We start from the raw sequence: 15,312 nt of genomic DNA on the forward strand, positions 1-15,312 counted from the left end.
AGATCGAAGTTCAGATAGGTAAATACCCGACTTGAATATTTTTTTATTAGTTGAGATGTCATCCGGACAGAATACAAGAGTGTCCTTTATTTAGGTCGGTAAAATACCGAGCTAAATTATTTGCTGGGATCTAACACTTGTAGATTGACGTCTCTTTGATCTCGTATAATGATGCCACATATTTTGAGAATGATTTAATGCATCAACAACTATCATAGCAAAATAAGTTCTTAAATGATAGTGAAATTATTTTTTTTTTATTTACAGCTATAATCCTATTGTTGGAAATTTTTCGTCCGTAGAAGGGACCAAAAAAGCTATGCATGCACCATGTGTTTTTTTTGTATAATATTTATTTGTTACATTAACTTTTATCCCTTTTATGAAGCATGTCTATAGAATTGTGTCTTGAACAAACAACACCTTTTTTTTTTTCATAAATATCTATCCATTTTATTTTAAAAATAAATGCTATCTTATGACAATTTTTTTTTTTTTTGTATAAATTCAGATTGTAAACGCAAAAAGAGTCATTAATAATACTATAATTATAGATAATAGTTTTAGAATGACCAGTTATTTGATGTTTGAGGGAGGGATATGCTACTGGGCAGGCCACGGGAAAGGCAGCATTGAGATCACCAGACCAGACTTCCAGGCTCAGTGGACCCTGTTAATTTGGTTATTGTGATAGCGAGATGGAAGAGCATTTTTTATATATATTAGATATAAGTAATGGTAATGATAATGATGCGTCCAAAGTCCATATGTCATGATAATTAGACTAAATGTACGTTATTTGCAGAATTCGGGCAAAAGCATGATCTTTTGACGGGCACGAGTCAATAGATTATCCACTATAGATGACTCCGTCGGTGCATGCGGGCTCAAGTATCGGCACTAAAATTATCCAACTTTTGATACGCTGCACATCATTTTCAAAAAGCTACTAGGAGGCTACTCTCACTCAGTATAATATGCTAATTCAGGATCTCACTCAAAAAATGTATACATGAATTTTTTTTTTAATACATAATCAATATAGAACTAAATATATTCAAGCTTATAAATTCATATTTATCATGTTATCAAATGATATTTAAAATTTTCTTAAATGAAAAAGTCTAAGATGATTGTCTTATGAACAGAGTTATCCTATTGCATTCTCAAGATGCACGAGGAATCGGGTATATGACTTGAAATTTCAAACCCCTCAATGTAGTCGAATCATTTATTATACATGGAGAAGACAACTTAATTTGTAGCTAAGAAGTTCTCGACACATTTAAGATATTTTCAATGTTTCAAATTATAATAATATAGGAAAAGAGAATAATGGTTGTTTGCTTAGCTATCTAGCACCCTTGGTGTTCTACGAGAGGTTTCAAATTTCAATCCTATAAAGTGATAAAAATGACCATATTTTCAGAAAAAAAAAAAGAACCTCCAAAAATGGCTTATCCCGATGTCTCTATAAACCTAGAGACATTGTTGCATCATGAGAGTGTTAATGCTTGAAAATAATTTGATTTTTATCTAATTGGGGCTAAGACGATCTCTACTAGTACATTTTATTAAGGACACTAGCAAGAATGTATTCCACTAAATAAATCTTGGATATTGTTTATACCATATGTTGAAAAGAGAACTCCTCCTTTCTCTTTTATTCAAAACCTTGCAGAGGACTTTTATCCTTCGTGACTCCTTAGTAATAAAGGAAATAAAAACTCATAATCTTTCTTTTTTGATAATCTTTTTTTGCACATGTCTAAGACTAAATCCATTTGATTTATAAGAAAATTTGTCCACAGTTAGGTTTTCCAAAGATGCTTCATTAATTATTAAATGACCAATTTTTTTAATCTTTTTTATCTTATTTTTATTGAAATAAATCAAAAAAATTGAGAAATAGAATCATCTAATTTAAATTTTTAAAAATAATTTCAAGACAATCATCTTAGGGTGACCATCTTTTTTTCTCAAAAAAAAAAAAAAAAAAAAGGAGAAAAGAATCACGAATCTCATGATTCTTTTCATGTTCATCCCTTTCAAACAATCCGGCCATGGAGGCCCAGGAGAGCAAGATTGGATACGAGTGAAGTCATTTGATCAAACGGTTTTCCGCATGAACACAAGCTTAGAATTAGAATGAATTTTGCTGAAGGCATTTAGAGAGCATCCCTAGCTCTTTTCTTTTTTTTAATTTCACAAAAAGATCCTTGAAGTCCGAGCTTAGTAATGTGGGCGTGGATTTTAATTCCAGGTTGGCCTTTGAAGCAAGGTAGCAGCTTACCTAGGCCATTTCTTTTGCTGACTCGGAGAGGTATATCATGTAATTGTCTCATTGATGGACAGCAATCGAACAAGTATTATTTTTGGTGGGGAAAAAAAAAAAAACTAAGAAAGGTTGGGTGATTTTTCAGTTACATGGCCATGAATGCAACATATACCTTTGTTTCGTCTTGGTCTGAGAAGGCCTAAGGTGTTATTTGGGTTCTCAACAAAGAGTTGGGCTGGCATCGACGCCGGCAGCCGGAGATTTTGCCAGGACATGGAAGATCTCTCTGTTTTTTCCTTCAAAAAAAATTTGTCCTCTAGATTCGTAGCTCAAGGTTAAAATTTAGTATTCCATCCTTGCCTTTCGTCCACACCCCCAACCCACTTCTCTTTCTTTAAACTTGTTGTTGGAACCTGTAGTCTAGAAGAGCTCCAAGAGCTTTGAAAGGAAAGGAATTGTAAGGCTTCAACCACTTGTTTACCTTTTAATTGCAGCATTATTTTCACGTCATTTGTAATCACATTTTTGTTTTCATGATTGGTTTTTTCGATTTTCCACGCTGGCACCAGATTGTTTCTTAATTGATCGAATGTGGAGGAATTAAGGTACTTCCCCCACACTCAATTTAATTAATTTAAAATAAGTATATGTACAGGTGCAGAGAAATTTTTAGTACTTGGAGTTTTAATCTTAGGTGCAAAAATTTGTGATTTTAATGAAAGTAAGGAGATAGCTGGAAACTGTTGAGAGTTATGCCGGCAAATAGCACAAGGGCGAGATCTAATATCTGCTAATTAGGATAAGAAATGGCTTTTGAATAATTGTAATAATTCATGATTTGTTTTCTAGATTGGTTCCATCAAATCTTGATATTAATGGGTTAGAGAACTGAACATTTGAACGTCTGAAGAACAATAAGAAGACAATAATGCTTTGCAGTCACATCCTTTATTGACCATAATTCACCTTCCACTCTAGATTTCTGCATCTTCTAGTCTATTAGTGCTGAATTTGTTATAAGGCATCTGAATTTTGCATTTGACTTGAGCTCTGCACCCTAAACCAAAATTTTTATGTGCATGGTGCTTTCATTTCAAAACTCATTTTTTGCTCCATAAGTTTTAACTCAATTTGGCATTGATAATGAGAATTCTGAGTTACTATCTGTTTCAAAAAATGGCATGATGCTGGTAGAAATTTTGTGCTTTGCATCACCAATAGCTGATGTGGCTCTGCAAGGTTGAGGTTGGTATACAGAATTTGATCTTTATAGAAATAATCACACAGTTGTGCACTGAGAGGCCTGAATATGGTCGCACTTCATCACTGAAAGAGTGAATAATAATGGACCCAATTTCTGTTGAACTTTACAAGGTCTTCTAAGTGTTATTCCCTTTGAGTCTTGTTAAATGCATTATGAAATCGTGGAGCTCAATATCTTTTGGTTATTCAAGAAGGATAGTGTGATACTCAAGGCACACTAGATGAAGTTAGGGCAAAGTTACAGCTGAGGCAAGATGGAGCTACAAAGAGGGAACGAGCTATCACTTACTCTCTTTCTCAATATTTTTAAGTCATCAAAGATTGATCTACGGTTCAGCATTATTGGCTTAACGATTCCATTTAAACTGACTGGAAACCTTATTTTGACTATTTCTTTCAGCAATGGAGGTCAACCTTTAATGCAAGGTCTAACTCCTCTGTGGCCCCTCTCAAGCATCATGAGATCAATAACAGCAACTTTGGTTGGAGCTGGTTTAGAAGGGTGCATAGCAGTGAAGCCTTCAGAGAGAATAGGCTAAAGAACAAGCTCAGACCGATCCTTCTGAGGCCAAATGTTCTAAAGCCTGGGAAGAATTCTGTGGAGCATGTTCAAAGTATTCAGATTCTAGCTTGGTAAAATCAGAAAGAACAATATCACTACAAGGGTTTCAATGGAACCTTCATCACTGCTTAAAAAATATTGTGAAGCTCAATCTTCCTCGTCTTCTGAATTCCCGTATGATGAGAATTCTCCATCATCATCTTCCATGTGCACATATACCCTGATATCTGGAACCACCCTCTTAGTGTCAGAAAGAATGGAGGAGAGCTGTAAAAGTAGACCCACTATATGCAATCGACAGAGTCGATGAAGCAAAACAGAAAGTCAGCAATACTCATAGAATCTTCAGTATTATGATAGGTGGCTTTCTCTACCATAGACACAGAGTAGTGCTGGTTCAGGCTCAGTTTCATCTTTTAAAGCACTAAAAGCTAGGTCTTGGAAGCGAAGTCCATGACAAGAAGCATTGACAAGGAGAACAATAGCTGTGATGAGAGATCAGCTTCTTTGTGTTGAGTGTTTCATGTGTCTGCTTGGTTTCTTATGACTTTGAAGTCATGTGGTCTTTGTATCTGTTTTTGGTGCCCAACAACTTCTTGTCATGTGAGATTGTTTGCATAATGTATCCAGAGATCTGCACTGATGTTTACTTATATGGCTTTTGTAGTATAGATGGTTTTTCCTTTTTCTTTTTCAAATATTCTGCTTACCAGTCAATTAATTTGGTTTCACTTGTTCTATTCTATGTAAATCACTAATATATTTTACGAGCACATCATTTTACCAATTATTGTGAATCTCTCTCATAAATCTTTAATTGCTTGATTTAGTTGGTATCCATGCATATGGTTGCATTTGGACTTGCTGATTCCTGAGTTTTCATTGAACTGTGCATATGATTTGAGTTTGTGGTGATAACTTACGCTATCTAGTAGGATCAAGGTGAGCCTATTGTGTGCATTTATTAGAATGAGCATGGTTTTATTCTGGACTACCCACAACATGCCTAAATGGTTGTTTTTGAAGAGTATACTTGTCTTTAAAGTGGTGTGACATTTGGTTCTAGAATCATCTAGGTCAAGATGAGCATGAATGTAGTGTCTTCTACAATGAGCATGGCTCTATTTGGGACTACCCACAACAGCATAAAACGAGTTTTCCTTCTGCTGCCGATCAAGAAATATCTACCTTCTTTGTCAGAATTTGTGTTTCTATCAGAAGGGAGCAGATCAAATGAATTGGGATGGCCGGAGCTAGAATAGCTTCTTTGTAGAGTGTTTCTATAAACGCAATATATGAGTATGTATATATACATATATCCATATACATTTATACCATCGATGGTATTCAACAATTTAGTGATTATTTAAGATAAGTTCAAGGACTCTTGCAACAGTTTTTTTTTTTTTAAACTAGAAGTAAACTACTTATTCTGATGTTCTAGTGTCCTTGCAAGGCTGCAACTTGTCATTCAAGTTATTTAGTATATTACTGGATGGCCATTGAGCACTTTCTTTGGAGCAAGAAAATGGAGCGATTTATTTTTCCTGATATCTATGTCTGCTTCCTCATTAATTTATTAATGATTATAAAAGGGTAGTTATTACAAATTCAAATGGTGTGAGCGAGCTACCAGACAGGAAATGCTAAGCATAGGGTAAAGAGTACTGTTATATTAGCAGTGAATATTGTAATACTGGCAGACATTTTAAAATCATCGAAGTTATTTCCTATTAACTGAATCAATTGTTATTAGTTTTCAGCAAAATCAGATCTTGAAAGTTGACACAGCTTCATAGAAACTCATGCAGCTAAAGAGGCATGGCCTTTTGCATAACGAAGAATCACATTTTAGAGGTTCCTTATCTGCCCAAGAATCAGCTTGATCTTTACACTACTGAAAAAAAGAAATAGGAAATTTGTAACTTGGATTGCAAGAAGAAAGAAAAAAATGATAAGCAATTTGTGAGAGGAGATGAGGATGAAAAAATTGGTCAACTTTGGTGAGTTTGCCAAAGAAGTAGCTTGGTCTTTGTGGTATTTAAAGTATTGAGTACTTGTTATGATGCAAACTTTTGTCCAAATTGAACGTTATTTAATTAATTATTGTGATGAGCAGGTGAGCATAATTATTGACTTATCTGAAGAGATAAGGTAAAGAAGCAAAGAACCCAAAATCTGATAAAAGAATTTATGATAATGAAATAATTTCTATGTGATTTCAGCTGTACTTAATGTTGATAATGAAGGAGAGCATCATGATAATTTATCAAGATGTAGCTGGCAAAACTTAGCAGTTCATACAAGTTACAAGTTGCATGTTTGTCCTCTTATAGGTATTAATGTGATGCTGTTAAGGCAGTTTGTTCCCACTGCCTGAATGTCAGAAACCGGTCAAAGTAAAGAATCTTCTGCATGCATTTTAAATTGAGATCTTCATGTACTTTCCCAATCAACTATATTTCTCATCCCACATATTTGAAGTATGCACTTGAAAGTTTTATTCCTTGGGAATTGTTACTGTTTTTGAATTTGGAGAACCAGAGGCACAGTGTTGTTAGCGTCATTCATCAAATGCTCAATTTAGTCTGATGCATTAGATTTCAAACAACTGGATCTCTTATTCCTTGCTCTTTCCTTTGCCTATTATGATGGAATTGATTAAAATTTGAGAATGTCTATTGCAGGGGGTACTGTAGCACTACAGAGAAACTGGTCCCATCCACATTAATAACTGAGGGCTTTCATAAGGTTTACGTGTGACTCTCCTGTTAGTTTTGGAATTGAATCAGGCACTGGACCAGAATGTATCTTTTCTGACATAAATTGGACCACGATGTATTCATGACAAAATCGATTCTTGGAGATGGATAGCTATATATTTATCCTTGCATGTAAGAGCTTGTTGAAAGCAAGCATTCAGAAGCCAACAAATGAAATCCATAAACTCTGAAACTTTACGAAGGGGACATGCGATCCTTATCTTCTGTAAGGATTCTGTAGAACCTTATCTTGTGCAAAGATTCTGTAGAATTTCATTATGGCTTCTAAGGACTGGAGGACCACTCTGTGCAAGTGTTAAGCATTTAAGCGGCTTATCCTGGTGAAATGCTGCAGGAGTCTTTACATCTCAAATAACTTTATAGGAGGTGACAAACAACCTAAATTCGCTAACACATATGACTTGTCTTTGTGAATTCTGCTTACATATTTATTGAGTCTCACCAAAATGGTCCGTGCTACAGTATTACAGATAGTGACCCTTCTATGGGCAATGCCAAAGTTGGCACTTTAAAGGTTATATGTTTTAAAAAAGAGCAGTCTCAATGGGCAGCCTGCCATAACTTTAAAGTTGGTCAGATTGTAGTAAACCGAATTCTGATCGTCGATACTTGCTGCCGTTAAAGCCCGATCTGATGGTTGAAAGGCTCCAGATCAGTCAACACTCTGTTGAGACAGCAGTTTACAGTGCACTTGCTACTATGTACACCAAAAAAGAGAAAAAAAAGGCTCATCGGATTGGCTCCGACCAGGCTGTCCGATGCTTAAGTTAGAAAGAACTAAGGATTCTGAGGAACAACAAGTAGACTAGAGAAAATAAAAGGAAAAATACTGCTTGTTCCCTATAGTTGGTGTTTGGGCCTTCTTTTATAGACGCAGAGTCCTTATCCTTCTGAATTAAGGCTCTAGAGTCTTTAATTTGATGGGAAGATATCTGGGCCTGTTTTATCTAGATCAGCCTAAGAATTTGAATCTAAATAAAATTGAGTTCATGTTGCATTACATGTCACCTCCTGGTTGACCTATTTTGCCCACAAGGGGATAATTTTGGCATCCTTTTTCTGGACTCGAATGCTTTTTATTAGTTTATTCCTTTTTCCATTTTTTGCTTCCACCCCACAGCCCACCCCTCTCTGTGATAATCTTCAAAGTTTCCAAAACAACGCAATGAGCATATTATAAGAACAATTAAGAACTTGGCTTTTTTTTTTTGGTACATAAGAATTTGTCTTTTGTTGCACATCTCCTTCTCCATTTACCTTCTACTGTTGCACGATTTAATCGTCTAATAATTGATCACATAAATGCTACATTCTGCTATCATTCGGGATGAGTACGGATAATGTGAACCTGCATATAAGATGGGATTAGGGCTTTGCTCTTCTAATTTCTCATGATTTACATAGAAAGAAAGAAACCTCATTGATCATTGCGGACAAAGTTAACATCCCCTAAACTCTCCCCTCTACAACAGCTAGAGGCTTGTGCAAAAACGCCCTTTTCTTCTTTCTCCTTTGCTGCCTTCTCAGCATTGTGAAAGCAAGAGGGAAGGGTTCTGCTCTACAAATGCTATTTTGATGAATGTATCCATCACTGTAGCCATTCTCATTTTTATGATTTGCATACTTCTTGGCCATGTTGTACTTCAGGTTCATGCCTACAAGTGGTGTTCTTATAGAGCACTGACACAAATAACATGCAAATAAGACCCGATACCTAATCATATGAGTCTAGATCAATTGTTATGGTGCCTAAAGCTATGTCAAAGTGGAGCACATAATAATTCTAGGACTAGTCTTTTAGTAATGGTTAATTATAAACTCATGCTATAAAACCCATGCTAAAAAAATACAATAGCTAACCTAGTCTCCACCGGCAGAAGTTTTCCCATAGAGCGAAGATAGTACCGTTGCTCTTAGGCATTCCATTATCATAATGACCCCTCATGAGTGGATTACTTGGGGCTTAATCTAGTTTCTTGATCAAGTTAGGTATTAGCAACTGATTAAGCAATGTGGTTTGCTTAAGTTTTGAGCAAAATTATTTTCTTAGCGGAGTCCGCAAAATCTCTAATGTGGGCTCCTTAGTTATCGGTAGTTCAACAGAAATAAAGACCCCAAAAGGTCATTAAGATTGGGGCACAACGGAGTCTCTTCAAGCCAACTAATTTAACCACCTCCAAGGATGCTTCAAACTAGATTAACGTGGGAGGTCCAACGAATCTAAAAGAAGACCATTCATATCTAACGGTAGGAATTACATCACAAAATTGTGGTCCATGGGGGTGGGGGACAAATGACATCAATTAATACCAACACTGGATCAATAAATATAGGCGGGTGTCATGGCTTTGAGAGAGAGGGGAGAGGCAGCGTGAGGGGGCTCTGCTCCTTTCGGTGGGTGTTTCCTTCGAGAAGTTTGCCTGAGGAGGACAAACGACAGAAAGAATAATAAATAAAAGAAGACAGAGATTGGGCGAGAGAAAGAGATGTTGGTCTTCTATTATGGCTTGTTTGGATCGCAGAGGGAAAGGGGGACGTTAGGATTCCAGATACCGCTCGGATTCAAGCAACAAAAGAGCGTATCGATTTGGATGCGCTCTTTCTCCATGTAAAAATCCTTTCTCTACGTGAAGTTTTTACCGAGGAACTGAGGGGGGAAAATCTCTCCTTTATCTCAATCTTTTGGAGAAAAGCGAGGGACCAAGGAGAAAAATTTCTCCTTTATCTCATTCTCTTGCAGAAGAGAAAGGAACCGAGGGGAAAAACCTCTCCTTTATCTCAGTCTTTTGGTGAAGAGAGGTACTGAGGAAAAAAATCACTCCTTTGGATATCGTTCTCTCGGAGAAGAGCGACAGAGGGGGGAAAAAATCTCTCTTTTGTCCCAATCTTTTGGAGAAGAGTGGAGAGTACGGGAGAGGTTGGATTGAACAACGATGGACGAGGTGGCTCCGAGCAAGTTCAAGAGGATTTGCGTCTTTTGTGGCAGCAACTCCGGCAACCGAACCATCTTCAGCGATGCAGCTATTAATTTGGGTCACGAACTGGTATGCCTCCTTGCGCTCCTTCTCTTTTCTCCATCTGGATGATGGAAGAATTGGATTTTGGGAACTGGCGAACCTTAAAAGTTTAATCTTGGAGTGAATTAAATCAGATACAACGACCTGGGTATTAGTTTTCGATTGCAGGGAATCCGGTTTCCTTCTTCTTCTTTTAACTGGATTGCAGTATAGAGTTTGGATGATGGATAGAATGGTCTTTTGTTTTCGCTTTTCTCCTTGCAATTATTTGGTTGCATTTCTTATGATTGCAGGTGAAGAGAAGAATTGATTTAGTTTATGGTGGGGGGAGTGTGGGACTGATGGGTCTGATCTCTCAGACAGTATATGATGGAGGTTGTCATGTCCTCGGGTAGTTACTACACAGGAACTTTGTCCTCTTGCCTTTACATTGTGCCATTCTGTGGCTTCTTTTTTCTTTCCAACCCTTTATTAGTGTTTTTTGCCAAAAAAAAAAAAGGCAACTGCTTGTGTTTTAAATTTACTGGAATGAATTCGTGCAGGATTATTCCTACGGCTCTCATGCCCCTTGAGGTATGTAATTAATTGTTTTGTGTATCCTTTTCCTCTTGTCCTTTTTGTCCATTCTTTCATGTACTATATCTCCATGTTTTATAGGTTGTAAATCTTTTACCACAAGAATAGGCATAGCAGGTTGTTAACTTTTTCCCTGGTAGTTATCCTTTTCCCTGGACTTGCATGCTCACACTTTGAAATGGATTGGTTCCAAGCTTTTTTTTTTTTTTGATGAAAAAATTGGTTCCAAGCTCTATCTTATGGCTTTGAGCTTACCCTTTTCTCTTAGATCAGAGGGTTTTAAACTCATGCGAGGCCATATGGCAGCAGCACAGCAGTTTATTCGTAATTGGTATGGTGCAAGCATAGGTGAATTCCATCTGATTTCAGATAATACCAAACAGGGGGAAGGCAAAGATGAATCATAGTTGTAATGCTCTAATAAGTGCTAGGAATTTGGTATCTACCTTCCAATTTATCGAGGTAAATATTATAAACGTGGTGGCTTGGACCTAATTAGATGCAATCTTAAAACTATGTTAATGTTTGATCCAGTACCATGCATTCCTGGTTTTGTGAGTTTTGAGATTTTATACTCTTCTACATATATTTTTCAGTGCTATCTTAAGAAAAAAGGGCCAAGGATTGTTGATATATAAGGATCCCTTGGAAGTTAATCTTCTAGCTCTTCACTGGATTTTCAACTTTGTATTTGAGAGAAGCAATCTAATGAAAGGGCTTTTGGGTTATTGATATACATAAATGGATATGGAAGGAATGACAACTTCATGCATTTCCCAGATTTAATGTGATGCATGTTTTTAAGTCGATATGTACCTTATGGAAAGCACAATCTCATGGGACCTTCACCTTCCCCCCCCCCCTTCTCACCTCTTTGTTATTCATTTCATAAAGCACTGATGAATGGAAATTTAACTTTTCTCAGATATCTGGCCAAACTGTTGGTGAAGTAAAAACTGTTTCTGACATGCACGAGCGTAAGGCTGAAATGGCCCAAAAGGCTGACGCATTCATTGCCCTACCTGGTAAATCCTCACCAGCTCCTTGGTTAAGTTTTACTTGAAAACTAGTGTAAACAAGAGTAATGCCTGAAGAATTTACTGCATGTACTTTTTTTTTTTTTTTTGATGAAATACTGCATTCACTTTTGAATGTGTAAGGTGGATATGGAACAATGGAAGAGTTGCTGGAGATGATAACATGGTCACAGCTAGGAATTCATAATAAACCGGTTAACTTCAACCTCCTGCATTTACATCTTTAAATTTCTTCACAGAATACAGGTGATAATACAATTCCTATTTCTGCAGGTTGGGCTGTTAAATGTTGATGGTTACTACAATTCCTTGCTTGCACTATTTGACAATGGTGTGAAGGAAGGTTTCATAAAGCCAGCTGCTAGACACATAGTTGTTTCTGCTCCAACTGCAAAAGAACTGCTAGAAAAAATGGAGGTTATGTACCCTTTCACTCTAAATTTCATTATATGAATTTGTAATTTTTTTCCCTACTTCACCTTTGTGTTAATCGGAATTCATCCAGAATTTCTTTCTATGATAGATTCAGCAAAAAGCAATATTTACAGTCCTAACTCCTAACAATTGTTTCCCTTTTTATTCTTCTTGATGATTTTTGTTCTTTCATCTGAGTTGCAGGAATACACTCCATTGCACAAAGAGGTTGCTCCACGTATAAGCTGGGAGATTGCACGCCTAGGTTATTCAAAAGCACCAAGTTCACCGTGACATCTTGATCCTTCTTGATATCATTTCTTTCCATTCTAATGTGATTCTTTCTTTAACAATTTATCTGAGAAGCCTCATGCATGGGCATGGCTTTTTATAAGATGTGTTTCTCCTATCATCTAATATCCTAATAAAATTACCGTTGCCTGCTTTATTTTTTCATGCGAAGAATATTGAATGTGTACATAATCTTACCAGCAGTTTTGTGGTCAAGATCTTAGCACAGTTGTACCTGATATAAGCCAAAATATCCCTACCGACCTGCATGCTTAGAGAGAGAATCCCATCTTTTAACAGTAACATAGTGCAAGGACGTGGTGCTTCACTTTTGCCTTTAATGCAGAATTTATCATTTATGTATCTAGTGTGTGTGTTGAAGGCCATATACACCGACTGATCTTTTTGGCGCCTCAGTTCCATGAATTACTCAATAGGCCTGAAAAAAGAAAGACTCTAGTTGTGAAGATTTATATACAAAATTTGGGACTTTAATATCTGAAAACAACCACTCCAGCTTTTCATGAAATATATGATGGCACAAATGATCACTATGCTCTAGAAAAGGTTAAAATACAGAGCTCTTTGTGGAGTGTCTTATTAGATCCTTTTGCTTCTGTCCTTGTATTTGATCCACCTTGACAAATTTAATAACAGGATCTTTTCAGAGATTATTCGCAAACCATATAATCCACAGTATGATGATAATGTTTCATCATGCAACAGTATTGGTCCCATAAATTTATAGGTTCCAGATTCAGAAGACTTTCTGTGATATTCCACAAGTGCACCCAGAAAATCTCCAATGTTGGTGAAAAACTACATACTGAAATGGTTTCCTTGGAGAGCACCCATGCTGTTGATCTGGCCCCTGGCTTTCTTGAGCTTGTAAATACTCTTTTATCATCTCTTGAACTTCAGGAGCTCTCTTGAATATTGATTCATTATCTATGCTAACAGGAAATCATTATTATGCTTCTTTGTTGGTCTAAGCTTGCAGACTTTTGAGGCTACTAATAGCCATCCTAACTTTATCAGAGACTGGGGGATGGAGTCATAAGATGGAGAAGGGGTGGTCCAGAAGGCCTTTTATTTTATTTTTTTTTTTTGTTAGGTGCTTGGGGCTTATCTGGAGCTTAGAGTTAGTGTTGGCTCTAAACTCTTATCAAGGGTTTGGTGGGCCTTGGGATGTCCCCTGGTCTGCACCTCTGAAAGCAAGTGGTGTGAAGGGTCTCTGGTTGCTGTACGTGGGATTCCCTTTCATCTCCTCAGCCAAGAGGTTTGTCTCTGTGGACTCTGCAGGCATTAAGAGGCCGGCCATTACTGGTTCCATCGCAGTACATAGATCACTAAGAGTTGTTGGTCTTGTGTGATTGCAGCACATACAATCATGCTTTTATCGCTTTAGTTACCATCATCATAATCAGCATCTTCTCTGTTGAGGACCGAAAATATCGTTGGTAATGCTATCCACTTATTGTCAGCAACATCTTGCATTCATCAACAGGTGATAAGGACTTGAATGCACCCTTAGTTCTTCTCTTACATGAGGTTCGGTCATAGTAGAGCTAAGTGGCAAAAGCTTTGGTAAATATTGCTTTTACATGACCTTGTACTCTTGAGAGGCCTATTGATCAGCAGTGGCCGAGTATATGACTGCCAGTGTCACCGTACAATTGCCAGCTATACTGCATGCAAGTAGTAATTTAGACATTTTATGGTGCTGTTGCTTAATTTTTTTCAGAACAGAACAAGTCATGCCAGATCGGAATTGTTCAAGTTTGGTTTGCTTATGACGCTTGCATGTTTCACGCATACATGCAGTTCTCCAATCCATTAATTTAATTACACTTGGTTTTTGATTACATCATGCTTTTGACAAATGGATCGATATAAGGTTTTAAACTTATACTACCTGTTTACATAAGATTATTAGGTAGAGTTAGAGCATATGATTCAAGAAATCCAAGATTTGGACTTGTTATGAGATTTATAAATATTATAATTCGTATCTTGCCATGCATGTCTCTTTCTTCGTGGCAATGCATGCAGAAAATAGCCCCCTATTCATTTTGAATTTCTTTATCAAATGCAGATTACTTAGCTTGGTTCCTATTTGAGGGTGATTAAATGAAGGTCACAAGAAGAAACACAAAATTTTTAGAATCCAGAAGAAGTAATTTCTATTTTTCTAAATTTAAGGTAATGCATGAGAAAAGACAGCAACCAATTTTTTTCATCCAAAATGTCAAATATGATTAGAATAAGATGAGTTAAGTAGAGAGATGAAGCTGGAGAGTACTTTGATAGTCCAAACTGGCCCACAATGTAGGCATAGATTAGGATATAAAGTAGGTATATAGAGCATATATTGATAAAATGGATGGGGTGGGTCGCTGCAAAATTAAAGAGGATAAACAAATAAGTGGAGGCCAATATAGTAGTGGTGAAAACCATGTTTGAAAGTTAATACTGTAAATAATGCATATAAGCACATGGGTGACTTTGCCACATTGGTATAATAAGTTGCAGAGAACTAGTCTTGCTGCTTTCCATGTCAATTTATTAGAAGTAGATGGACTGTTCTGCTGAGTAAAACATGTCGAGCTGGTCAAGATTTATCAGCTTTATAAAATTCTCGGAGGTTCTTTGCAAATCCAGCTTGCCGGACAATGATTAAAGACACATGAATGCTGAAAAAATGCCTCACTTTATCCCCGGTGATGGTTAACTTCATGTTTGATTAATTATATCTTTGTGCCTAAATCATTTACAGAACCGTGGTTGCTTACATGATTAACGTTCCATGGTTTTTGCTGTACATCATTCGATGCATAGGCCACTGAGGGCATTTTGATCTCATTACCTTTTTCATGTACTTCTCTCTGCTAGTCCCTTTTCTTGTCCAAATGAAGTGACAAAAGACTGACCATTTTTCTCTTTTATCTTTAATGAAAAAAAAAAAAAGCAAAATCGAAGATCTTTTCCCCTTTAATGACGATTGTAAATGTCGTTTGATGTCTAGAAATCAATATTAAATATAGTACAAGGACGGCAAACAACAACATATATCACAGGACGGATCAGTAGC

The 15,312-nt window shown here is 36.7% G+C and overlaps 1 protein-coding gene and 1 pseudogene across 1 annotated transcript; both read left to right on the forward strand.

Moving 5' to 3' along the window:
• The first annotated feature begins 3,905 nt into the window (after nucleotides 1-3,905).
• LOC140858647 (protein IQ-DOMAIN 6-like) lies at nucleotides 3,906-4,712 on the forward strand (annotated as a pseudogene).
• Nucleotides 4,713-9,238: 4,526 nt separating this feature from the next.
• LOC105047649 (cytokinin riboside 5'-monophosphate phosphoribohydrolase LOG8) lies at nucleotides 9,239-12,386 on the forward strand. Its single transcript, XM_010926673.3, has 7 exons — nucleotides 9,239-9,930; nucleotides 10,197-10,294; nucleotides 10,446-10,476; nucleotides 11,405-11,504; nucleotides 11,640-11,710; nucleotides 11,790-11,933; nucleotides 12,135-12,386. Exons 1-7 carry the CDS (start codon nucleotides 9,820-9,822, stop codon nucleotides 12,222-12,224), a joined length of 645 nt encoding a protein of 214 aa, XP_010924975.1. The 5' UTR covers nucleotides 9,239-9,819; the 3' UTR covers nucleotides 12,225-12,386.
• Nucleotides 12,387-15,312: the final 2,926 nt, after the last annotated feature.

The sequence above is a fragment of the Elaeis guineensis genome, chromosome 6 (assembly GCF_000442705.2).
Source record: "Elaeis guineensis isolate ETL-2024a chromosome 6, EG11, whole genome shotgun sequence".
Classification (NCBI taxonomy): Eukaryota; Viridiplantae; Streptophyta; class Magnoliopsida; order Arecales; family Arecaceae; genus Elaeis; species Elaeis guineensis.

Coding starts and splice junctions, on each gene's coding strand:
- LOC105047649 (XM_010926673.3), top strand. CDS start 9,820: ATGGACGAGGTGGCTCCGAGCAAGTTCAAGAGGATTTGCGTCTTTTGT. Junction 10,477..11,404: donor CGGCTCTCATGCCCCTTGAG/GTATGTAATTAA, acceptor AACTTTTCTCAG/ATATCTGGCCAAACTGTTGG. Junction 11,711..11,789: donor TAGGAATTCATAATAAACCG/GTTAACTTCAAC, acceptor CTATTTCTGCAG/GTTGGGCTGTTAAATGTTGA.